At 38.8% G+C, this 25,155-nt stretch overlaps 1 protein-coding gene across 1 annotated transcript in view; it reads right to left on the bottom strand.

Annotated features, from left to right (window-relative positions):
- The window catches only part of EMB1473 (Ribosomal protein L13 family protein), a 79,253-nt gene extending 54,970 nt beyond the window's left edge, over window positions 1-24,283 (bottom strand). Inside the window, exon 1 of the mRNA XM_089415298.1 lies at window positions 23,882-24,283. Coding sequence (XP_089271424.1) covers window positions 23,882-24,157 — 276 coding nt within the window. The 5' untranslated portion in view covers window positions 24,158-24,283. The remainder of the gene's footprint in view (window positions 1-23,881) is intronic.
- Window positions 24,284-25,155: the final 872 nt, after the last annotated feature.

Below are 25,155 nucleotides of genomic sequence, written 5' to 3' on the forward strand. Positions count from 1 at the left end.
ACTATTCAATATATATATATGCTGGTCAATATATATATCATTCAAGCCACAGTTCAATGGGACAGCGTTAATATTCAAACAGCGTCCAAAACGCATTCAAAACTCAAACGCTGGTCAATATATATATCATTCAAGCCAGCAGTGGAGCCCCAGCCTCGGCCATTCAAAGGTAAAAGAAGTTTTCTGCAAAAGCTGATAGTGTTACTTCTTAAAGAATTTTACAGTCTTCGCATTAATTCCAATCGCCACAAGAATACAAACGGTTACTTTCAGTTATTTCACAAAGCAACACTCTGTACAGACATTCTTAGAAACGAAAAAATGTACAGGAGCCCCAGCCTCGGCCCCGCTTATTCAAGAGGCGCAGAAAATCGTTTACTATATATGCAGCTGATAGTAAAAACTTCCTTTTACAATTTTGAAAAAAAAAACCAAAATCGATGTTGCAATTATCGACTGCAGCTCCTAGTTATAGGACTGAACAGATGGTACGAATCTTTCCATACACCGCCGGAAACGATGACCGCCAAATCCAAACTGATGTAAAGGACAAGGTTATAACTTACTTACCAGGCTTCATTCGTGGGCAGTCAGGCCACGGTTTATGCACAATATACAGTCCACGGTTTATGGTTTATGCACATTAATACATCTAATACAGTCCTGCGTGGAGGCGCCATTTATGCACATTAATACATCTAATACAGTCCTGCGTGGAGGCACCATTTATGCACATTGAAATACCATCGGCTTCAAATCTTCAAAGGACCATGCATCGGTGCAATTAAATATCGGGCACCTGGACGAGAACGGGATATACACGGGCCAGTTCACAACCTTTGCTCTCTCCGGCTTTGTACGAGCACTGGGGGAATCCTCATTCAGAGTGGCGAAAAAAAAATGTTTGTCACAACAGTGAGGTATTTTGCAAAGAAACTGAAGCTCATGGCCCTCTTACCGTTACAGGCACCAACGCATACCATGTCAGGCCATGGACAGAGGCAGAGCAGCGCTATGTCTGGTCAGGTAATGGACAGAGGCAGAGCAGCGCTCAGGACAGAGGCAGTGGCAAACTATTTCAGGACAGAGGCAGTGGCAGCGCTCAGGACAAAGGCAGTGGCAGAGATGAAGGGAGTTACAACTATTTTTAGAACTGGCTCTGATACCATGTCAGGCCAGGCAGTAACTCTCCAAAGGCAGAAAAAACTGATTCGTCTGATTATTCCATAGGTAGGTTATTGTTATATACATTAGGAATGATTGTTCAGTTCATCTTCCGATGACTGTTCACATAACCTGATTTATTTATTTACAAATTCCCCAATCATGAAGATTAGGTGTCAACAAATCCTAAGCCATAAATTTAATTGATTCTAGGTCCTAGGTAAATTTAAATTCTCCAAAGGCAAAATTCATAGGTCCTTAAAATTCAAATTTTAAGAGGTCCAAGAACTAAGGTAAATTACTTATTTTGATAAATTTTAAGCATTTGATCCTTGGAGTTAGGTCAAAGTCAAAATTTTGACGAAATTAATTCAAAACTTTAATTTTTGAATTAATTAAAATGCATTTAATTGAAAAATTCGAATTTCCTCGAGAATTTAAAATTTCGACGGATGAGATTAAAAGACATTTTGATCCTCATCAACGGTCGAGATTGTTTTGACGGGGATCACTCAAACTAGCCGTTGGAGGATTTATCTTTAAATAGGAAGTCATTTGTCAGCCAATTCATCCGACCTTTGAGTCGTGTGCTAAGCGAAAAGCTCTCGTGTAAACTTTTTTGAATAATAAAAAAAGACTTGGGTTAATCTTCGTCGGTGTTACTTTTCATGGAAATACTGTAAGATATGTCGTTTTTCATGCGTAAATTTTTTTTAGCCATTAATAATAGCTTCTGAAGAGTGATTTGAGTACAGGTATCTTGCTCAGTCGCTAGGGTTTAAGTGATAATTGATCTGAATTTTATTATCATTTTCTCGCTCTATTTTGATGGTTGAATTGAGTTTTGCAGGAAAGTCTTGATTTTTAGATCATCAGGCATTCGAGGAAGTTTTCAGTTGGACCAACCAACTCCCGATCCGTGTTTCTAAAAAGCCCAACTTAATTTGATCTCGAACTTATCATAAGATTTTTATTGGTGATGCATGAAGGGCTTCGAGCTAAGCACCTCCTTTAAAATTTAAAAATTTAATTTTTTTATGTTTGAAATTGATGAATCTGGTTATTGAGAGCCTTAGATTATCAAATCTGGGAGTGGAGTTGGACTCCCACTCCCCAGATCCGATAGATATTCCATTCTTGTGCATAGATCTGTAATTATTTTTGGTTTTTTCTAACTTGGGTTTTTCTGGGTTTTAGTTTTATCATTGTATATATCGTTTGGGTGTTTTTTGTTGCCTTGCAGCTACAGATCTGAGGAAGAAATCTGTGTAGAGTTCAGATCTAGGCCCTGGAGGGTAAGATCTAGATATCTGGAGTTCATCAAAATCGTTTTGCAAAGATATTATTTAGATTTTTTTTGTGCAGTCCAAGGGTTTAAAGAATTTTAAATCTGGAAATTTTATAAGGGTTTCAAATAAATCTGAAGCACAAGAATTTGACATTTTAATCAGGATTTCTGAGGTTTTCTGGCTACCACTTGTCAAATTTTTTTTATCTGTTGCTTGGGTTTTTGAGTTTGCTACAAAATTCGAAAAAAAAAATTAACCCTCTCACTGCCCATGCTTGTCTCCATTATCATTGTTTGGACCTGCATTTACCATCAAAACCCTTGCTGTCATCTTTCTCTACCTCTGTTTTGCATGCTTCCATCGCTGCCATCCTTCCACAAATTAGCAGCCCTCTTCTCCATTCCCGCAGTCCTCATTTCCTAGCTCTCTGCTCTCCCTGCGGCCCCCTTATTTCTCCTATTCCCCATCTCTCCTCCTCGCATCCGCATTTCCATCTACTTGTTGCCTATCCGCAACCTTTCCCTGTTGTTTGCAGCTCCCTTTCCTCTATACGCAAACCCCTCCTCTTTGTTGTCCACCTGCAAGCTCGCGCATCCCTTTCCCTCGCCCATCGCTGCAACTCCCTCCATCCATCAAACCTCCATCTGCCGTCGTCTCATTTTTCATCGAGCCCCCTCACTTGCAACTTTGTCTCCCTTCTGCCGTCGAGCCTCTTCGACTTGCACACAACAGCAAACAAACATATTCGATCTTTTTTATGAAGTTTCATTTGTTTATATTTGTATTCACCTCTTATGTTTTAGTTGGTTAGGGTTAGCATATTTGATTTTCCTTTTTATTTTTATTGTTATGAATTAGTCTAAATTTTTATTCTTGAGATTCGATTTTGTATTGTTTTTATTTTTCTTTTGATTTTATTTATTTTTTGTTTTTTTTTATTTATGATTTTTTAATTTTGATTTTTGATTTCCCTTTTATTTTCAATTTGATTTTTTTTTCATAAAAAAATCATAAAAATTAAAACATTTAAAAATTGTTAAAAATCTAAAATATTTAAAATATCTAAAAAAATTCTAAAAATCTTAAACATTTAAAAAATCTAAAAAAAAATAAATTTTGGTGACTAAGGAATTAAACTAAAAAAAGGGATCTGCGCTTTCACATTTAATATTTTAATGTGGCCTATGGCCAATTAAAATTTTAATTTTTAACCCTTTGATTCATTTTTCCGTCGCATTAAAAGGTTTTGATTTTTTCATTCAACTAATTGCCTAAGGAATAATTAAAATACTAATTTAAAGTTCCTTGGTGTTATTTGGTGATTAAATGCACTTTCATGATTTTTCTATGGTCCAGGTGCGATAAGTGTTTTAAATCATAATGGAGAAAGTTAATTAATTCTAGATCTGGGTCATTAATGAAAATTGTTTTAAATCTAGAATCTCTTGCATATTGCAGTTTTGGGCGTTTACATTGATTATTCATATTCGTCACATATTGGAAAATTGTTCTGGATAACTTGTTTTTACTTAATCTACGATTAATTGAACATAAAGGCACTAGTCTATAATCATTTCTATCATGTGGTCGTGTCTTGGTTACATTAACGTTTAATCTATTCATCTGAGTTAATCGAGATTCATTTACATTCGTCAAGTTGTCCATCTTTAAGTCTCCTAGAGCCTGTGTTCCACAGGGTTTTCTCATTCATTCACCTTAGGGACTACCCCCCTTGACTTGTCTAGGAGAGAGTCTAAACGGAGTAAGTAAGAATTAGAGTGACAGCCCTTACTCTGAGCGTTGTCGCGGTGCCTAGACACTTTGTGCGACAACAAGTCGATTATGAAGAATGATGTCTAGGATGTGGTCCCTAGACCCAAGGACAAATATGTTGTCACCTCGAAATGGCTCTACAAGATCAAGCATGGAGCTGATGGAAGTGCTGAAAAGTTCAAGGCTAGATTTGTTGCTCAAGGCTTCTCTCAAAAATAAGGTGTGAACTACAATGAGATATTTGCACCTGTTGCCCGATATACCACCATCCGTTCGATTATAGCCCTTGCAGCCTTGCAAGGATGGAATCTACACCAGATGGATGTCAAGACCGCCTTCTTACATGGTTCAATTAAGGAGAAAGTCTGTGTAAAACAACCCAAGGGGTTCGAAGTTCAAGATCGTCAGACACATGTATGCAGGTTGAAGAAAGCCCTCTATGGCTTGAAGCAAGCTCCCCGAGCTTGGTATGAGAGGATCGACAGCTATCTGATGAAGTTGGGATTTACGAGAAGTGAAGTTGCTCTGAACCTTTATTTTAAAGTTCAAAATGATAGACCTCTCATCTTGGTACTTTATGTGGACGATCTCATTCTGACGGGTGCAGACCCTCTTATTCAACAATGTAAGAGGGAGTTGGGTTCCGAATTCGAGATGGAGGACCTAGGATTGATGCATTACCTCCTAGGGTTGGAGGTCTGGCAAAAGCCAGGTGAGATTTTCCTTTCTCAAGGAAACTACATTGTGAAGCTACTTAAAAAATTTGAGATGCTGGACTGCAAGTCCGTGACTACTCTGATGGAACTTAACTTCAAGAAGTTATTCGGAAGTGCTGCTGGGCCCGATTTTGGAAATCCTTCCAAGTATCTTCAACTCGTGAGGGCCATGATGTTCTTGGTAAACTCTCGTCCGGACATATGTTTTGCAGTGAACACTGGATTGCTGCTAAGAATCTCTTGAGATATCTTCGGGGCACAATCACCTATGGACTAAGATACACTGTCAGGAATGTAAGGCTCTATGGTTATTCTGATGTTGACTAGGCTGGCAGTGTGGTGGATCGTAAAAGCACATCTAGATGTTGCTTTTCTCTGGGTTCTGCTTCGATATCCTGGATGAGCAAGAAGCAGAAGTCGGTTGCTTTGAGCACCGCTGACACTGAATATATTGTTGCTAGTATGGCCTCTTGTGAAGTTGTTTGGTTGAGGAAGCTCTTTGGTGAGTTGTTTGGACATGTGATGGATACCACCGTGATCTATTGCGACAACCAAAGTGGGATTCATCTTTCTGAGAATCCCATGTTTCATGACCACTCCAAGCATACTGATATTAGGTACCACTTTATCCGGGATATGGTACAATGGGGAGCAATAAGGCTCCGTCATATTGGAACTGATGATCATCAAGTCACAGATATTCTTACGAAGCCCCTGGGGAAGGTCAAATTCTAACCTTCCATGAACGACTTGGAATCGTGGAGAGTGAGATGGATATTGAGCTCTGGGAGTTCCAAGGGGCTTGGGGTACTTCTTGGAGCGATGAGCGACCATAGGGTGAAAGGTTCACCTTCCCCTAGTGGTGCGCGATGTACAGGGTGAGTGGTTCACCTTCCCCTGTGATACCCCTTGTTGAGATATGCATAGGATGAGTTATTCACCTTCTCATATGGCATATGAGCAGGATGAGTAGTTCACCTTCTTCTATTGGTACATCCTACCCATGCAGTCTGGGACACATGGGAAGTACCTCTCATCTGGCCAGTGAATAGGGAAATGAAGATATGGACCATAGTACTACTGATGGACGCATCGTGTACTACTGTACTCCCTATGCTAGGATGTTTGATATTGATCTGGGATCAATGGAGATTGACTTCGGGTCAATGGAGAGTAGTATGATACACTCTCAATTATTGGAGACTAACTTCGAGTCAGTGGAGAATGGTATGATACATTTTCAACCATTATTTCTTCATGGTTCAGTAGAGCAGAGCAGAAGAGCAAGGATGGTACTGATTGTCAGATGGTTTGGCAGGTGGAGTTCTTCCTAGTTGAGAGGGAGTGTTAAATTTGGCAACTAGGGCCAAACTCCACCTTGGACAGCTCATATGATGCAGCTGATATTTTTATTGGATTCCTCTCTCCGAGAGGTGTAGGATTGATCTAAAGATCATCTCATTCTGACATGTACAAATGGAATTATGAATTTATTTTGTTTATGGACAAATTGTCAAGGTCGGCCAGCAATCTAATGTAGGCTCAGAAGCCCAACAGTCACGTCTATTCATCCTCAACGTTTGCATATAAATAGAAGGTGCCTTTGCCTCATTTGGACATCACTCGTCTCTCTCTCCTCATCTGATTGGGTACAGATTTCTGGGCAGCTTCTCTCTCCACACGTGCGAAGGAAAGGACAACAATTTTCTGTTTTGGACGTTGACCGAATTTCAGGAAGGGTTTGACTAGCGTTGACTTGTTTGACTGTGTTTTTGTTGAGGAAAATTCTATTTGGGCAGGCCACATTTTTGGGTACAGAAATCGAGTCAATCTGTACTACTTGACCAACGTTCACTGGAGAGAATTGACCACAAGTTTGACTTCTGCATGGACCAAGTTTGACTATCATTTTTGGCACCGTTCTGGGCTAATTCGGAGGGTTGTTGCAGGTCAGGTTGACTGGGTTTGACCGAGCTATTTTAGAGGTCAAATTCTGCCCTGTTGACTTTCTGGTTAGGGCTTCCTGAGGCTGCTGTTTGATTGGATGGATTTCACTTTGATTGGGCAAGTGAATATTACATATTGTACTCTCTCTCTGTTGAACTTTTGAAGAATAATAAGAAGAATTGATCAAAGGGTTTCCCCACATTGGGGTTTGTCCCTGGCTAGCACCATATCTTGTGTCCTCTTGTCTTGGCTTGTCTTCTACTGTTTTATTTATGTTATATCTGCATTTACTGTCATTTTAATGTGATTGCTAATCTGGAAATTGATATTGGGCTAATAAGAAAATTGAAGTAAATTGCTCTTAAGCGTAGAACATACCATTGTTATCTAAAATTAACAACAAGGCACTAGTCCAAGTCCTTGGTAGTCAAACCTTTTTCTTCTCCATAAATTTTCTCACCAAAAATTCAATCCTCTTAAGGTAGGACATCTAACTAGGGCTTAGAGTGAATTGCTTAGGGAGAGGTTTTGTGGGAAACCGAGAACCTAAACATCAAGTCTTGACTCTTGTGTCTTGGCTATAAGACCTCCAAGTTTTGTGGGCATGCACTTAGTTTTCATCCATAAAATTTCAAGCCCTAGCTATAGCCCTAAGAGGGAAACCCTAGCTAGCTTTTCCTCAACTTGGGGACTTTTTTTAGGGTGGTATGCACTTAGTACTTCGTGAAGTACATCATAAGAAGCCCTTTCTCCTTGTTGCCTTGATCTCGGGAGTGCCATCATCCACAGTTATTCACATAAACTCTAGGTCTTGCGCAATCCAATATTAGGTCTCTCATAGAGTGTGAAGTGCTTTTAAAGCCTTATATTGCAATCATTGAGCACTATTTGGGAGGTCCTCTCACATCATCATGCACCTCAAACCCTAGAATATCCATCAGAGGTGATTATTCTGCTTCCAAGACTCCTCCCATTGATGAAAGTCCATAAAGAGCAGGGGATTTTCGCTATGGCGACAATGGGCCATTGTCCCATTGTTAGCACATATTCTAGTTTTTTGTCCTATAGGCTTTCCCTCTCTAAGGCCTACTAGATTTTGTGGTAACAGGCACCACATGGGGACCACAAGGGTGCCACGTGGCATAACTTGATGATGTGGCAAGAGGTTACTAGCCGAAACTTTAGATGGCCATAACTTTTGATGCGGGAGTCGGATTGAGGAAAAATGTATACTGTTAGAAAGCTCTCGACGAGTCGGATGAAATGGCGGTGGTTATTTTAAGTTTTGAAAAGTTTGAAAAATGACAAAATTTTATAACCCCATTTCCATAACAGGGCACTGGAAGTCGGGTCAATGATAGTAATGCCTCTTTCTACCCCTAGTATGGACTATGGGATGATGGGGATATGCAACAAAGTGGTATTAGAGCAAAGGTTCAACACTAGGCCTTTGGGAATAAAGATTGGAGTTCTGTTGCAGAGTAATGTCAGAGCAGAGGGTTCAACGCTTGGACCTCTGGAGATGAATTGGAGCTCTAGTTCTGAGTGTAGTAACTGAATGAGAATATGATAATGTGTTGCTTACAGCTTTTGATTGTGGATTGCCTGTTGATTGCAATGCTGTTTGGATTATTTTGATAAATGTAATGGCAGTGCATGTGTTTGCTATCTTGCATCCTGAAGGTCCGGACAGCCTATTATTGTGACCTTGGATGCTTGTTTTTTCTTTACTTGTTGCAGGGAGTGCCTACATGGTTATGTGTCTAGTTGATTGTAAAGTACCAGCACTGTTGTTTAAATGGTGTGTCTTTGCATACATGAAATGAAATGTGCATGTAAATGTTCATATGATAAGATGGATTTGGGGAAATCCCTATGATGCTTGTATCTACAAAACATTGCCTGATTTTGTTGAATGTTAAGTAAATTAGATATATAAGCCTAATTAGGATGGGGAAATCCCATGGTCCGTATGCTATGTGGTAAAGAGCCTCAGTGGATTGGAGGCATGATAATTTGTGACTCTATTAGAGAGTGATGCGTTTTGGTGATTGCTTGCTGGTGCAAGTGGGTGTTGGTTGTAGCACTGTGATTGTTGGTTATATGTCGATTGTTTGCTTGTGCAAGTGGGTGTTGGGTGTAGCACCGTGTGTGATGGTTGTATGTTGATTGCAAACTGTATTGCATGCATGTACATGATGATCTCATAATCATGGAAATATAAAAATGACAGATGCTGAAATGTTAGATTGTTTTCTAACTGACCTTTTTGAGATTGTAGATACCATGATTATTGGCCTTGGCAAAGAGGCTGGAATCTGGATATAATGGCTATTGTTGGCCTTAGCAAGAAGGCTAATCTTTGAAATTGATAATGTTGGTTGATAAAGAAGGCACACTTCAAAATTTAAAAGGGCTGATTTCTTTAAATTTTGGTAATGGTGGTCTCAGTAAGGAAGCTGTTTTTAATTAATGTTGATGGTCTTGGTAAAAGGTTGATTTCTAAAATATGTGATGTCATGATGGTAAACATGCTACAATATAAATATATGTATTTTTTATTTTCGAGACCATGTTCATGTATATGTTTAATTTGTGCCTTAGCTTGAGACGTGACTGATAAGAATGTTGAAGATGTGTGAGCAGCTGTAGGGTAACATGCGGGACATAGCATGGCAAGGTGGCAGTTGGTGCAAACATATAAATATATATTATTGTTATTAATGCACTAACAACGAAATATGTATGGTAATGCATGGAAAGACTGGTACAGCAAAGGAAAAGTAGCTCGTAAAAGATCTCAAGCACTTAGACTAGCAGTGTATAATGCAGGAAGAGAAAGGAGGAGGGGGCATTCCCTCAAGGGCCCCCGATAAGTATTGAAGGATCCCTCCTTGGAGAAATTGGAGGGGCATTGCAACTCTAAAATGCCACCATGAAACCTTGGAGAGGGCTCGAGCTGAGATTTTATACATGACACATTAAAAACACCAGAACTCATGGGAATGGGTTGATAAGGAAGCATTGGATGTTTCATATGTTTTGCGCCTTGTTGTTGACTTCTTGTCTTTATTCTATTGATTGCTTTGATTGTTGACTGAATGTGTGGCCATGCTACCTTTTGGTTATGATTTATGTTGTTGTCATGGTTTTTATTGTTGTCTTTGTTTCGTTTTGATCTTGCCTTTTGTTTGTCATGCCTTGGGGCCTTGGGAAAATCTGTTGGTGTGGAAGGAAGCCACGGAGCTCTGGGGAAAGGGTTGAGGGTAACCCAACAGAGTTATGTGACTGGGATAAGGCCCTGCTTATAAACAAAGAGCAGTGAAAAGTGAGAAGAACTAGAGTTGGGCAAATGGGCTGGGAAAAAAGCCATCGTTGTTGTATGTTGGAGCATTGCTCCTAATGTGACAGCAAGGTTAAAAGGTAAAAGGGAGGAATTGGATAGAGAATTCCTTTGGCAATTGTTGTTAAAAATCTATACATGCTTTGTACTAATAAAGGGAGTCTCTAAACCCTAATTCTATTTGATATATGTTAATGTGCGTTGTGTCCATGAATAAGTGGATAGCAACATGACAACCAAGTGGGTTGGTTGGGTCCATGGGAGTAATTGACAGTGATATGGCAGCCATAAAAATGGCACAGAAAGGAGGTTTTCCTAAACTCAATCTTACTTGACATATGTGAATGTATGTTATAATCATGAATATAATGATGATTAATTGAATGTATGTAAAGCCATTGTGATTGGCAGGTTCTTATCAGGGATCATTCTTAGGGAAGAATGATTGTTTAAATTTATGTGATGCATATGTGAATGGTTTGATGGGATAACATAATGAAGTTATCCAAATAAGATTTCAAATTGTGTGAGGAATCAATTGGGCAAGAGAAAGCCCTAGTTGATTATAATTTTATTATCATGTGATCTTGACGCTCATGCTATGTCATAGTTGTGAACAGAAAATGTTGAAGGTTATATCAGCAGATAAAGAGCAGTGTGATCTGCGACATGTTGGGACAAGCATGGGCAAGTTGAAGGAACCACAGATACACGATTTGGAATGTGGACACATGTGGCAAAGCGTGGGAAAGACTTTGGAGGTGGCATTGTCCGGTTTAACTGAGCAAAGACGGTGTAGTCTCTGGATTCTCAGTGACATTTTATCACGTGTATATGTTTATGCGTTGTGTAATGTGTTGGGACAGGCAAGTATGGGGTTGTCTGGGCCTGTGTGTTGTGTAATGTGTTTGGGACAGGCAGGTATGGGACTGTCTGGGCCTGTGTTGTTTGGGACAAGTAAGCCACCCGGGATTGGGGGCTTCCTAGGCCTGTGATAATACCATGTCGACAAAAGACTATCAGGATTGGTAGTGCCCATACTCGCAGTAAAGCGAATGGGCTAATTTATATATCTGCCATTCGACGCTTGTCGGGTTTGGCAATCGATCCAATGTGTAGGGGTCGAAGACTAAAGATTGCGTGGAGCGCCTCCACCACTAGATGCTTGTCGGGTTTGGAAACCGATCTAGTGAGTGTGAGTAGAAGAGAAGAGAAGGCCACTAGATGCTTGACTGGTTTTGCCAAGCAATCCAGTGTGCGTACGAGAAGAAGAGAAGAGAAGATCACTGGATGGTTGATCGGTTTTGGCAAGCAATCCAGTGTGTGTGTGAGAAAAAGAGAAGAGAAGGCCACTGGGTGCTTGCAGGTTTGGCAACCGATCTACTGTGCGTGAGAAGAAGAGGAGAGAAGACCACTAGGTGATTGCTAGGTTTGGCAATTGATCCAGTGCGTGTGAATCAAGAAGCAAAGAGCAAACCGAAGATAAGTATCAGTATTTCATTTGATTTATGAATTTCTAAATTATGAACATGATTTAATATTCTGATTTAAGATGGTTTTGTTGTGATAAGAAGTAAAATCAAAGTGCAAGATTAAGCTAATTTGGTTTTGTTGTGATAAGAAGTAAAATCAAAGTGCACGATTAACTTCATGGATAAATTGCATGTGAGGTATGATTTAAGTTCTTGCACTTTCTTTATGATGAATCTCATGAAAAAATTGTGTGATTATGATGAAGGAAGATCATGGAACTGCCAACACAAGCATATGAGGTTGACTGCAGGACAAACAACAGCAGCTTGAAGATATCAGAGTGCGCAACAGCACGTTGTAGATGAAGAATCCAGGAAAAGGGCAAAGTCATCAAACTGGATTGGGTGCAGTAAAAGCACCAGGAATTGCAAAACAGCCATTGAAACAAAATGGCTGATTTAATGAAGTTTATGCTCATTGGGTTGTTGGGCAAGCAACTATGTATGAAAAATATAATTGTAAATTGAGTTGTATTTATAAAGCTCACGGTGATCTATGCTTGGAATTAAGCATGTTTTTTAAATTGTGTTCGGGATTAGAACACCAAGGACATTGTTCGGCCAAGGGGGTGGAGTTTGTGACAGCCCCTAGCTAGTTCCCCTATTACAAACATTGTAATCATTTTGTTATAATTAAAATGGCTAAGAATTGGGACATAGATTTTAGAGCTTGGGGAGGGAAATTGCTTAGGAAGATGGAGGAAGTTGTTTATCAATTACAGTCATGGAGGCTGACCAGTATGCCTTCAACCGGCTAGCTACCCCAATGATTACAACTGAAGAAAAAAGGACAAGAGCCATACTCCTTGGAAAAATATACAAGTAAAATGGACGAAAAAATTAAATTACGAGCATAGGCTGCACTGGCAGACTGAAAGCAAGCCGAAAAATGACTGACAGGAAGTGTCATGCGGAGTTGGCATGATAGCACTTCCACAAACACACACAACTGGAACAAAACCATTGTTCAGAGGTAAGGAGATGGGCCTAGGCAAATGCACAACCACGCAACCGTATACAGTTGCAACAGCAGTAGTGGAAGTCATGAAGAAACTTCTTAAGGAAGGGGCATTGATTGACGCATGAAGGATTGTGAATCCATTCACGCAAGCATTCGGTTCATTCAAAAAGAAAATAACGCAGAGGGAGTTCGGAAGGAGGATATAGCTCTAGTGATAACCCAGTTGAAGAAACATAAGAGGGCTTGCTAGTTGAGAATCACAGAGCAGTGGCTTGCCTAAGGATTGATGAACCCACTAGAAGTGGCTTGCCTTAGGATTGATGAACATAATGGAAAGTTTATAGATGGAAGCAGTGGCTTGCCTAAGGACTGATGAACCCACTAGAAAGTTTGTAGATGGAAGCAATGGCTTGCCCAAGGACTGATGAACCCACTAGAAGTGGCTTTCCTTATGATTGATGAACCCACTAGAAAGTTTGTAGTTGGAAGCAGTGACTTGCCTAAGGACTGATGAACCCACTAGAAGTGGCTTGCCTTAGGACTAATGAATCCATCAAGAAGCTTGAGGATTGATGAACCTACTAGCCAAGAGAGAAACACCCGAGTACTTGGGGAGCTGATGAACCACTAGGTGTAGCCCTAGGGCTAACAGCATTGGTGCTTGCTCTCACTGATGAACTACCTGGAAAAGTGGTTTCTATGCTCCTACAGTAGCTCATCCAAATGATGAACCTTCCCATGTTAAAATGAAATTCTTCTCCTGGAATTGAGTTGTGACTCCCTATGCTTGTAAAGAACCCATGTGTTGATGTTGATTGAGTTAAAAGCCCTATGATGTAATAGTGGAGAACTGTTCACTGTATTTGACTTTCTGATTAGCTAGTGGGTAGAGGTGGATTGAACTTTGGAGACCCTGTTTCAGCTGGTAGCATTAGTTTTTATTCCTTTGAGCACTCTTCCTCGAACTCTGAAATTTGTCTCGGGGGTGATTGGCTACAAGAAAGGTTGCAATCCAGGCCAATCTAAGGTTGGGTGGAGAGTTGAAGTCTAAATCTCAGTTGCCAAGTCCTTCATTATAAGATAGGTAATAATTTTCTCTATATGCAAGTGAATTTTAGATGTATGCTTACTATGGTATTTAAATGCCATTATGAATGAGGGGAATGTGATTTCGTGTAGCAATATGGAATGTTGATGTCAAGTGTATTCTTGAGTAGGGTAAATGCATGTATTAATGATAAGGAATGTAAATTCCTATAATGTTGATCTCTGGTGCAATCCGTGAGGAATGGTCTAATTCTTGTCTATGTCATAAGTTTAAATTCATAATAATGGCTTGAATACATTGTACAATACATGTGTAATCTCTATGGTTCTATGTTTATTGTGTTGTTGAAATATTTATGCTAATGTTGGGGAATGATTTATTGCCTGTGTAGTAATGAGGAATGTAAATTTCCTATAAGTCAGTGAGGGATGGTTTAATTCATCTGAGACAAATGAAGAAGTGGCCAACTTCGGTGCATAATAATTGAGCTTTAATTTACTATAAATACCTGAGTATGAGAGATGGGCGAATCTCTTTCGTATGATTAAATTCATGTGCCTAAAATGATGTGAATATCAGATCTGGGCATGTAATGGTAAAAGCTCAGGAGAAATAGTTATGTATATAAGTGTGTGTGTGTGTTTGCAAGTCAATTTGAGTGTGGTAAAGCGCAGGGAAAATAGCTTGTATCGTATTCGTCCTAAAGGCCTCTCATGTCCCGAATCCCACGAATCGAACACGATTCGATGGGCATGTGTTCATCGTGTCCTAAATCGTGGGATTCAATGGAGACGTGAATCCTGAAATTGTGTCCATCGTATCCCAATATCAAGACACGTGCTCCCTAGAAAAGCGTGTCGCACGGCCAATAAAGCCCAATTTGGGCTCATTTGGCACTCATTCTTGAATGTGTCTTCTGCTGTGAGTGTGTGGGAGCTTCTAGCAAAGGGTTTGGAAGCGTTTTGGACGCGATTCAAGCAACAGGTAAGTGCATTTTGCTTCTTCTTTTTTGCATTTTTATTACAACAGTTTGCATGTGCATTTTTTCTTTATTTTTTACAACATTCATGGCTCAATCAAGGGCAGTAGGGAAGGAGCAAAGGAAGGGGAAGAATGTCCCCATTGGTGATGCCCATCCTGTTCCAATTTCATCAGGGTCTCCAAGTGTTCCCTCTACTGGAAGTGGCACTGCAACAGCAGCTTCAAATGTTGAGGGCAGAATGAATTTAGAAAGACAGCAGGCTCAAGAAAACAAATATCCCTTGTGGAAGTATGTCACAAGAGAGCAAGGGTCAGGCAACAAGTTGAAGGGAGGAGGCAATGTTGCTTGGAAATGCAACTATTGCAACAATCATTTCAAGAGCACTTATTACCATGTGAAAGCTCATTTGTTGGCCTTACCAAGTTGTGGAATTGCAACATGTACACAAGTGTCTTTAGCTAGGAGGAAAGAAATGGAAAAAGAGGCCAATGTTGGTGTGGCAAGGGTGGCTGCATCATCTAAAAAAAACAAGAATGATGATCCCCTTCCATTCTTGAGGAAAAGCAACAACAAATTTCCATTTGAGAGTTTTGGTGGGGGTGTGGGTCAAGCAACAAAAAGAAAGGCAGTGGCACTTAGTCCAATGGACGAGATTTTTCAGAAAAAGAGATGGGAAGAGCTTGATCTCACCATTGCATTCTTGTTTTATCAAAACTTCATATCCTTTAATGTTGCATGCTCAACTTTATTTCTTGAGATGTGTCGAGCTCTAACTCAAGAGTCAAGGGGCTCCATCCTGGGTCAGAGAAGCTTATAACCACATTGTTGACTAAGGCAAAGAAAGAGGTGGGCAAAATGCTTGAGCCTATTAAATCAGCATGGGCAACATCTGGGGTTTATATTGTTTCTGATAGATGAACGGATCCAGCACACCACCCACTCCTCAACTTCATGGTGTCTTCCTTGAATGGTCCGGTTTTCTTGCACTTGGGCAATACAAGGATGCACAATATATTGGTGAGTTGTTAATTAAAGTTATTGAAGATGTAGGTGTTGATTCTTGTGTTCAAATCATTACAGATAATGCACTTGTTTGCAAGGTTGTTGGCAGAACTGTCGAAGCTAAATATCCACAAGTATTTTGGACACCTTCCATTGTCCAGTCCTTGAATTTAGCACTTAAATCTATTGCTTTTGATGTGCCTTGGATTTGAAGCATTATTGAGGATGCACAACATATCCGCAACTTTGTACAAAATCATACAAATGCCCTCACAATCTACACGGAGTACACCAATCTATCATTGTTGAATATTGTAGATACACAGTTTGCCTCTTCATTCATCATGTTGAAGAGGTTGAGGGAGGTCAAGATCGCTCTTGGGACCATGGTTATTTCAGAGTTTTGGTCTTTTTGGAGAAAAGCAGATCAAGCAGCCTCAAAAAGAGTCAAGGACACAGTGTTAAATGATGCTTGGTGGAAGAGGGTAGATCTCACTATTAAGATCAAGGACCCTATCATTGCTTTGCTAAGATTTACAGATACTAACCAACCCAACCTAGGAGAGGTTTATGAGGGACGGAATTCCATGATTAAGTCCTCACGGACCATTATTTTACAGAGTGAGTGCCCCGAGTCTGAGACATCATCAGAGGCCTTCTTCACCACCATACAGGATATTCTTGTCAGCAGATGGGGCAAGAATTGTACACCTTTGCATTGTTTGGCTCAATCATTGAACCCAAAATACTACAGCCATGAGTGGTTGAATGGTGGACCTTCCCGCAAATTCCCTCCTCACATGGATGGTGAAATTTCACAGGGGAGGAAGGATGCATTGAGGCGGATTTTTCAAGATAGAGCATCCCTTGATGAGGTGGAGGATGCCTTTGCAAAGTTTTCCACTGGCACTGGGTGATTTGCAGGCTATGATGTGATTAGAGACAGGGGGGCTAAGAAGCCCTATTCTTGGTGGGCAACTCATGGGGCAACAAGCCCTCCTCTACAGCAATTAGCCATGAGGCTCCTCTCTCAGGTGACTTCATCCTCTTGTTGCGAGAGGAATTGGAGCACATATGGGAATTTGTATAGTGTCAAGAAAAGCAAGCTTGAGCAGTCCAGGGCAGAGACAATGGTGTATGTGCACACCAACCTTCGTCTTATTTATAGGCAAAGGGATGAGTGGTTGAAGGGAAAGACAAAGATGTGGGATGTCTTTCTTGATGATATGGGTTTGGACAGCAGTGTTGAGTTGGCATTGGCCAACTTGGATCTTAATGACCCAATGCTAGAGCCTGTCACTTTTGATGATGGTGATATTATTGATGGGTCATCCTCCACATCAGTAGATGCAAAGATGACATTGGATACAGAGAAGGGGGATGCAGCTGAAGAGAGCAGTGGTGACCATGATAGTGATGTTGATTTTGATGATGACGATTGATGACTCATGAGTCATGAGCTACCTACTACCTTGAGGCTTGTAGTTGTTTTGTATTTGTTATTTATATTTGCCATTGGCATTGCTACTACCTATGTAACAAATTTTGATTTTGATGACTTAATGAGAAAACTGCAGTTTCTTGTCTTTCTCCTATTGGATCATTGATGAATTTGTCACAATTGTATTTGTATGCATAATGTTACTTTGTAAAACTTACAAATTTTAAATTTACAATGTAGAATCTAGATCTATGTCTGAATTTGTATCATGAATGAGAATTTGTGTAAGAAATATCTATTTAGTATTATTTTTTAATATATATATATATATATATATATAACGTGTCCTTCTGTGTCATGTTCTGGGGGGTTAACATGCCCATGTCGGACACTCGAACTTTCGTGTCCTGCGTGTCACGTGTCCCCATGTCAAGTGACTTATATATATATATATATATATCGATATCGAGAGAGAGAGAGAGAGAGAGAGAGAGACGTTGTCCCTCCTAAGCTTGCATTCAATACAAGCTATTTTCCCTGCGCTTTATCACACTCAGATTGACTTGCACACACACACACACTTATATACATAGTTATTTCTCCTGAGCTTTTACCATTACATGCCCAGATCTGATATTCACATCATTTCGGGCATAGGAATCTAATCATACAATAGAGATTCACCAACCTCTCATACTCAAGTCTTTATAGTAAATTCAAGCTCAGTTATTACGCACCGAAGTCGGCCACTTCATTTGTCATAGAGGAATTAAACCATCCCTCACTAACTTATAGGAAATCGACATTCCTCATTACTACACAGGCAATAAATCATTCCTCAGCATTAACATAAATATTTCAACCGCACAATAAACATAGAACCATAGAGATTACACATCTAGTGTACCAGCTCAGCTCGTTGGTACTAAATGGAAATCCAAATTTCTTTGGCTTTCTTCTTCCCAGTCAGGTGAGGAATAATGTGGTCTTTGACTCTTTCCAAGATAATCCTTCTTGCCTTGGCATTCATCTTATTACGATGAGCCAACTGTTGAGGATTTGTTGGTGTCGTTGGGACGATATCAACAAAATCCCAAACCCCTTGTTCCTCCAGCACCACTGCTATCCTTTCACACCACGAACAGAATTTGGACACACCGTCCAATCTGTCTTCAAATCTGAGACCTTGATATGCCATACTACCAAAATCAAATTGTTGGATTCAAATCGCACTGGTAGAATCAATGCACACTACTCAAAATCCTAGCGGCCAAATTGATTTGATAACTTGCTCCCTTTGAATCACAAAAAATGCTCCTAAAGATAAAATTTGTGCTTGGTCTTCAATCAAAAACTGAGCTTTGATACCATGTTAGATTTCCTTAAAACCCAGTAAATTGATTCACAATCTTCTAAGTATAAAAACCCAGAAACATAAACAATTGATATTCTGGAAACTTAAATCACAAATACACTGAGTTTTCTAACTTAATATGCACAGCAGAAAATAAATCAGAAGACAAACACATCAAACCATAGAACACAAGATATACCCAGGAAACCCCAACTCTGGGGAAAACCTGCAACATTGTGTGTATTTTATTATTCTTCTGCAACAAAAGATTTTCTTCTGAGAATTACAACAAGGGAGAAACTTCCCAGTTTATCACAGAAATACAACTGATCAATCCTCCAAGATAAATCGATCTAATCACTGCCTCCTCTATCTGCCAAAAGGGAGTGCGAATTTCCCTGTCTTCTCACACGTGCAAGCGCAAATTCTCTCCTCTAGCGCACATGTGTGAGTTGTAGTTGTGCAATTGATCTCAGGGCTAAGACAATTCAACCTTTACTTGATCTGAATTTCTCACAGGGGAGGACTTTTTATCCACTCGCTTTATCTCCTCTTATAATTTCTAACCTCAACCCTAATCTCTATCTCAACGGTTGAGATTAAATCGTGATTAATGGCTGAGATTAAATCATAAGTTAACTTAGGAACTTTTACTTTTTCCTAAGTCTAACTTTAGGAAATAGTTAAATAAATTAATATTCTGCTAAAGTGGCAGTCTTTTGTGTTCTTCTGCTAGTCTTAGCACTTAGACAAGAATAACACTTCTTCTCTACTCCAATCAACATGAATCGGCCAGTCAAGCCATTTTCAGGCCCTAACTGGTCCGACTAGTGGCACAAAATAATAAAAGGCCAGTTTGGTACCAAACTAGTCAGTTCAATATCGAACTGGCCAGTTTTGTACAGGATTGGTTCTGTACAATGTGACTAAGGACCCTTGGAACACAAATTTTGTTTAAAAAACTAATAATTTATAAGTGGGGTAGCCTAATATTCAACCCTAGGGTCCTACTAATGTTGTATAATTAATGGTCATCCTATTACTTAAATTTTAACATTACCATTAATTGTTTCAAGATGTTTGGGAGTGGTTCCAAGTTCCAACCTCATCGATTCCATATAGAGAAAGTAGAATTTTAGATCCCACTCAAAATCCAACTGACTTAACAGTTTTCAAGCTTTCAAGATTGGGGGGATCGCAATGTTTCCATTGGATTTGACATGTATATGATGTATCACAATATGGTACTGACATTTAATCAAGAGCACCAAGGCCTCTATGTACCTCGAGGCTCGATGTTGGTGGCATTGATTGTTGAAATCCTCTATCATGACCCTAGTAAAAATGTACCCATCAATAAAACAAAATCTCAATTTGACAATTAAGTTTTTTCTATCTTATTTTAATGCTTAGAGGCTGGTATTAATCATGAGGATCCCAATATGGGCATTGATTTTGATGATATGTAGGTATTTGTTGTAGCATGATTTTTTTGGACTCTAGAGACCATCTAAAGTCTCTTTGTTGATGTTTTTTTGGTTCAAAGATGTATTGCACGTGTTATTTTGGTTAAATATGCAAAGTTGCTTGCTATATATATGAGAAACTCTGTATATTTGTGTATGATGGTTTGGATTCATCTGAATGCACATGAATATATATGTTTTTTTTTCAAAAATTGTATATTTATGTATTTTTTGGTCAACCAATTTTTTTCTCGTTTTTTTCCAATTCTTGGTTTTGGGGTTGACCAGTGCAGTTATGATAACATTAGAAAACATGCATTTTAACAAGGCTCTTGAGACTTGTATAAGAACATCACCAAATCTCTCAACATATAGGTCTCTCTCATTTTCCGACGCTAAAGTTCAAAAGATATTAGACACCATTGCAATCAAAATTCAAAATTGAGCCTTCCTTCTGCAGAGAATATCTTGCAACTAATATGTCCTTATGGTTGTCAATTGTGCCATCTACATTATGATGGTTTGGATTCATCTGAATGCACATGAATATATATGTTTTTTTTTTCAAAAATTGTATATTTATGTATTTTTTGGTCAACCAATTTTTTTCTCTTTTTTCCAATTCTCGGTTTTGGGGTTGACCAGTCCAGCTATGATAACATTAGAAAAAATGCATTTTAACAAGGCTCCTGAGACTTGTATAAGAACATCACCAAATCTCTCAACATATAGGTCTCTCTCATTTTCTAACACTAAAGTTCAAAAGATATTAGACATCATTGCAATCAAAATTCAAAATTGAGCCTTCCTTCTGCGGAGAATATCTTGCAATTAATTTGGCCTTATGGTTGTCAATTGTGCCATCTACATTATATTTTATTTCTGACATAAACCAATTTGCACTCAATTTTAATATTTCATTATAGTAGTTTTACTAAGTCCCAGGTGTCATTCTTTTCAATTGTATCCATTTCATTATTAATCATTTTATCCCATTCGCTTCATTGTGATTCGAGAGAACTAAGTACTCAAATCATAAGAGCAACATTCACGTGATCTATATGTTGCTCTTGGTAATCTTCTTCAGAAATCAGGAGATATGTCATCTAGCTTGGAGTCCTCCACTATCTGATGGTACCACTTTGGCCTCCTTTATGGATCTTTCTTGCACTTGCCTCTTCATCTATAAATCATCACCATGGTTGTCTTCATTTTTGGCATCTTTATGAAGCAATGGTTGTCTTCATTTTTGGCATCTTTATGAAGCAATGGTTGTAACTTGTGATGCCTCCCTCCAACATAAATCCTTCATCAAAAATTACATCATAACTTAAATGCTAAGTCTTTGTTTCTATATATCAAGAAATGTATCTGCTTTAGACAGCTCAATATATCCTACAAGTACGTTATTTTGGCTCCTATCATCTAACTTGTCCCTTTTGTCTTTAGTTATCTGGCTGTAAGTGATAAACCAAAACCTCTTATTTGACTGACTTGGTCATTCCACCAAACCTTGCCTCTTTTGGAGTTGCATTTCATACAATTTTCCTCATACATTGTTCATCATGTAAACAACTATATAAACAAGTTCAACCCACAAATCATTAGAAAAAAATTTACCTTTAAGAATGCTTTTGGATAGACTATGGTCTTGGCATTCCTTTTCACTACATTTTTCTATGGATGATCACCTCATACGTTCAGGTTGACCCATCAAATCAAACTAGCAAGCAGTGGCCAAAGTCCCAAAGTGCACCAAATAGCAGATTGTTGAGACCTTGTGTCTCTCTGCAACTACACCCCCCCCCACAAACAAGGAGATCGTCTAGTATCATTGAGACTGTTTTGGAAATGTCAAACTGTACATCAGTCCATACATCCTCAGAGCGGTAGAGGGATCAACTCCAAACAATCCTTGAGCAAGGTAACTTCGACACATCAGATTACCTACCAAATCTAGAGGAGTAGCCAAAGATCTATCTAGAGTTTCTTTCTTTCGACCTCAGATGCTAGGAATATGCCCTGTTCCTATATCCCCTCCTAGAATCATACAACTGGACCCTCCGATAGTTCCAGAGGACTCCAATAGCAAGCCAATCCCCAGTTCACCCCTCTCACCTTCAATCATCAGACCCTAAGGACCCTGAAATCATTGGCTCCATCTTCTAATCTCACTCTCTCAGTCTCTTGCTAGGTTCTTGAGCTGTCCACTTTTCCAGCCTTGGACATACTCACTTAGTATTTGTATTTTTCATCACCGTACCTTTGCCATGGTTATATCAGTATGTGTTTTATCTTGAGGGTGTACCACTATAGGTTTCTTTCTTTCTTTATGTCATTTTCTAGGAGCTAAGCTTACACTCCCACATTGTATTTGTATTGGTTGTATTCTTCAGTCCCATAGACCTACTTTTGTGGTCATTCATTGAACATTAATAAAATTATATTTTCTTATCCTATCTTATCATGGGCAATACCGCTTATGTTGGACTTATCAAAAGTCATCCAGCAAGGTCCAACGAAGAAATTAAAGAAAAAACCAAGGCAAATCTAAGTCAAATAATTTCGAAAAAAGGCTAAGAGGTGAACAGCATGAAAGAAATAGAAGAAAACAGCTAATGCCAGAAAAAAGCTCAACCCACCCAAAAACACTGAAGTGAAGAAGAGAGTTTACTGGTACCTTGCCAGCACCATTACAACAGTCAGCCCAAAAGTTACATCGACAATGTTCAATATAATCAACAGCCACACCCAGCCAACCCCAGATAGGGAAGGAACATGCCAGCCAGGGTCTGAACCTAGGCCATTGTCATAACAACTGCTTCAAGTTGCCAATAGACCACAGCCCGACGGAGTCAAAAAAAAATGAAGGACGTAGAAGTGGGATTTGATCCACTTATGTGTAGACTGGTCACAAAACCAATTATTATAATATCTATAGGTGTAACCACATGTTTGACCACTGCCTCATGATGATATGAAAATTTGTGTTTCTATGAAAACACTTGATATGAAAATTTGTGTTTCTATGAGAAAACGTAAGACATGCATAATGAAGATATAAACGCAGATTTGCAATACTGTTAGGAGGTAAGTCCAATTAACTTTTCCTTATGTTTCACTAGCAGATTAATTAATATAAGCTCCAGATAATTAGGATCCATCTCTCACTCCCAAAACATTCTTTGATGAGATATACTCTTCTCTCCCTTTCAACGTGATCAACAACTAACTAAAGAATTTGGAATGTATTTCAATTCCTTTCACATTCTGCCTCACCCCTTCCCTTCCCCTTTTCTCTTAATGCATCCACATCGCCAATCAACTGGAAATGACCCCCATTTCTGTAAATTTTATAACTTCCATTAAATTTCGCTTATCAAAAGAATGCAAAAAGAATTTAGAGTTAACAGTATTATGGAATTTCATGTCGGTCGGGCCGGGTCTCGCAGGTGAAGTGTTTGTTATAAGGATGGCCCGGGTTCAAATCCCAACAAGCAGACTCCAGTAAAAAAATGCATATAAAACTGTGAAAGTACTGGCAACCCTGATGGCCACCAATGCTGCTAATTATAGTGTATACTCGGCAAATTGGTTCAGCGTCCTTAATGTACCGATTGAGCTGTTTTTTTAAGAATTTTCTTAGGTGTTTGTTTTGAGCTCTGTACTTTTCAGCTTGTTTCTTTTTAAACAACCACTTTGAAGGAACCCTTAACACCAGGCGAGGATTGGAGTTTTTTAGTAAGCGTATTCACTCCAAAGGATTTGAACACGGGACCAACCACATTCACGATTGCAAATGCCATAAACAGCATAGTAGAGCGAAAAACATGAATACTGAAAAATTAAACCGAGAAACTTACAGGACCGAGCTTCTCAATCTCTTCATAGAGCTCCCGATGTTCTTCGGGGATGTAAATTTCTCCTCCGCACCGAATTTGCAGCCTACTGCAGCTAATTCTTGGTGATTGATTGCCTGCAACCTTGTTTTGGGAGACTTGAAGATTTCTTCCTGTGAAGGTGGTTTTGGGGGAGATACGAGATAAAGAACAGGTGGGTGGTCTGAATATATGCAGAGATGAATGCATCCTTGTGCAGGAAGGAGAAGCAGTAGTACAGGGGCTCGCCATGGCCAACATTTTGCTTCTTACGCCCTATTAGCTTCGCCTTGCCTTACCTCATCTGCTCTTTCTTTATGAAAAACTGGCCATATTGGCTTTCAACTACGGTTAGACGTGATCGGATAAGGTTCTGGGTTTTGCCCCACGTTACCAAATTTGTGCTTCTGCCCACACTGGGTTTAATATTAACGTTAGAGATTAACTTAGATGTGTGCGTATTAGTTTTGTGCAGGTTGAATAAACCAAATTTATGAAATTTAAAATATGATATCATAAATAAACCTTAGCTTGTACGGGACAATTATGAGTTTTTCTTCATAAGAAGATAGGGAAAGAGTAAATATGATTTTTAAATCATATTTTATTTAATAAACTTTAAATTAAATGGTTTGAGATATTATTTTATTTTTAAATATTATTCGTGTAAATATCGGTATTTTTGAAAAAATATTGATAAATTTAGGGAGTTTTGTAAGATATTTATTATAGTTATATATTGATTTAGCTTCATTTTAGATAGCTAAAATTCATTCTATAAGGTTTAGTTAATTTTTATTGTATTGTGATTTATAAGTTATGTAAATTTGAGTTTATTCAAATAACTAAAAATAAATTTTACTTTATAATCTACTAATTTACTGGAAAAAAAGTGATTTAAATTCTTAATTCTACGCATACTTAGAACTCTACTCAATTCTGAAAGATTTCTTGAATGACTTATTCTCTCTAAATCAACCTTGACATTGTTGGTTGAATGATTCATTGTCTCTTAATCAATCTTCACATTGTTTGTTGAATAATTCCTTTCCTCTAAATGAACCTTGACATTGTTGTCATCACTAGCATAGCACCATGTTATAGTTTAACCTCATATGAAAGAACTCACCATGTTATAGTTTAACCTCATATGAAAGAACTTTCCATCTGAATATGAGGATATTTAAGAATATGTCATTTTGAAAATTAATAGTAAATATCACAAGTATCATTGAAAAACAAAGTTAAGTCGTGATTTT

This window comes from Pinus tabuliformis, chromosome 6, assembly GCF_031772625.1.
Source record: "Pinus tabuliformis cultivar Carrire ecotype Pingquan chromosome 6, CPIR1, whole genome shotgun sequence".
NCBI lineage: Eukaryota > Viridiplantae > Streptophyta > Pinopsida > Pinales > Pinaceae > Pinus > Pinus tabuliformis.